Below are 2,063 nucleotides of genomic sequence, written 5' to 3' on the forward strand. Positions count from 1 at the left end.
ATGCAATCCATGTGGTTCAACACCACTACCTCTCCATTCCTGCTCACAGGCTTCCCAGGCATGGAGAAGGCACATCACTTGATTTCTATCCCTTTATTGGTGGCCTACATCTCCATCCTCCTTGGCAACGGCACCCTCCTCTTTCTCATCAGGGATGACCATAACCTTCATGAGCCCATGTACTATTTCTTAGCTATGCTGGCAGCTACAGATCTTGGAGTGACATTGACCACAATGCCCACAGTGCTGGGTGTTCTGTGGTTAAACCACAGAGAGATTGGCCATGGGGCCTGCTTCTCTCAGGCATACTTTATCCACACTCTTTCTATTGTGGAGTCGGGGGTCTTGCTTGCCATGGCTTATGACCGTTTCATTGCCATACGCAATCCCTTAAGATATGCTTTCATCCTTACTGACACCCAGGTAATAAAAATTGGGGTGGGAGTATTGGCCAGAGCTGGTCTATCAATTATGCCAATAATCATTCGCCTGTATTGGTTACCCTATTGTCGATCCCACATTCTCTCGCATGCATTTTGTCTACACCAGGACGTCATCAAGCTAGCCTGTGCTGACATCACCTTCAATCATCTCTACCCAGTTGTGGTGGTATTTGCCATAGGCCTGTTGGACTTTCTCGTCATCTTTTTCTCCTACATCTTGATTCTCAAGACTGTAATGGGCATTGCTTCTAGAGATGAACGGGCCAAGGCCCTCAACACATGTGTCTCCCATATCTGTTGCATCCTGGTATTCTATGTCTCTGTAGCTGGACTGACATTTATTCACAGGTTTGGGAAACATGTTCCTCATGTGGTCCATGTTACAATGAGCTATATCTGCTTTCTTTTCCCCCCTTTTATGAACCCTGTCATCTATAGCATTAAAACCAAACAGATTCAAATTGGTATATTTCATCTATTCTCTCTACCTTGTCCTAAAGCAAGACTAATTGCTGTCTGAGTTTAATTCTTGGAAGATGCATAAGCTGACCATGTTGGCAGAAGCAACTAGGTAAAACTATTTCAATGCAAACCATCCAGTACCTCTGCTATTTATGTCATTCTTCTTGGCCATTTATTTTTTATTTTAATATGATAAAATATATGTATGGTAATAAGAGCATTTCTCAAATGTACACATCCAAGTTAACTGTCTTTCCCAGGAAATTCTCACATTCATTGAGCATGTGGCACCTGTTACATACCTACACACACGTATGTGGTTCTCAAATCTGCAATATAAGTCACAAATATGAGTCAAAGTCCATAATTTTCCACGTGGTCTGCAGGTATTATCACTTATACACCTAGAAATAAGGTTTTATTTTCTTTAAACCTCATACATGCATCCAGCTCTCTTGTTCATATGATATTGGCTATTATTTCTAGAAAATAGCACCAAATGAAGAAATGAGCCTTACCCTGTCCTCAGTTTTTAGTGGTCCCTCTAGGAAAATATATCTGTGAAAAGTATGCCCAGCTAAAGTTTTGATAAATAATTTTCAAATAATGTTGAAAACCACATTTTCAAAACAAAGATAAAATTCCAAACCCAGAAAACCATCATTTTGATGAGTTTGTCCCAGATTTCACTGAACAGAGAGAAAGGAATTCTCACATAGTGAAGTGGTAGTAGTAGTAGTCTAAATTGGAAATCCATCATAGATAAGACTCTGGGGGTATTCTTGTTACAATTAAAGTAACAGAGTTGAAGAACAGGTGGTCACATGTGTGGAGTGGGGAGAAAGGAAGAAGATGAAGGTGATGTTTGTGACTAGAGGAGAAAAGGGTCTTTTCTGGCCCTGAATATCTTTCAACTTTGATTCTGTTCACTGTCTATGCATGGAGAGATGATGTTTGTGGTTTTATGACTGCCTAAAGACCCATTACTCATGACTCAAATGACAAGATTTAAATAGAACCAAAAGCCAAAAGCAATGCTTTTATGAGCAGAATATAGAGTATGACGTACTAGTATTACACCAGGGACCACGCAGTGACCACTCAATTCCCTTCATACAGAGTTTCCCTGTCTCTGACTATTATGCCAACATCAAAGGG

General features: G+C 40.5%; 1 protein-coding gene across 1 annotated transcript; it reads left to right on the top strand.

The window, feature by feature from the left end:
• On the top strand, positions 1-963 carry LOC107157271 (olfactory receptor 51B6-like). Its single transcript, XM_015503623.1, has one exon. The coding sequence runs from the start codon at positions 1-3 to the stop codon at positions 961-963; it is 963 nt and encodes a 320-aa protein (XP_015359109.1).
• Positions 964-2,063: the final 1,100 nt, after the last annotated feature.

Source organism: Marmota marmota, unplaced genomic scaffold, assembly GCF_001458135.2.
Source record: "Marmota marmota marmota unplaced genomic scaffold, marMar, whole genome shotgun sequence".
Taxonomy (NCBI): domain Eukaryota; kingdom Metazoa; phylum Chordata; class Mammalia; order Rodentia; family Sciuridae; genus Marmota; species Marmota marmota.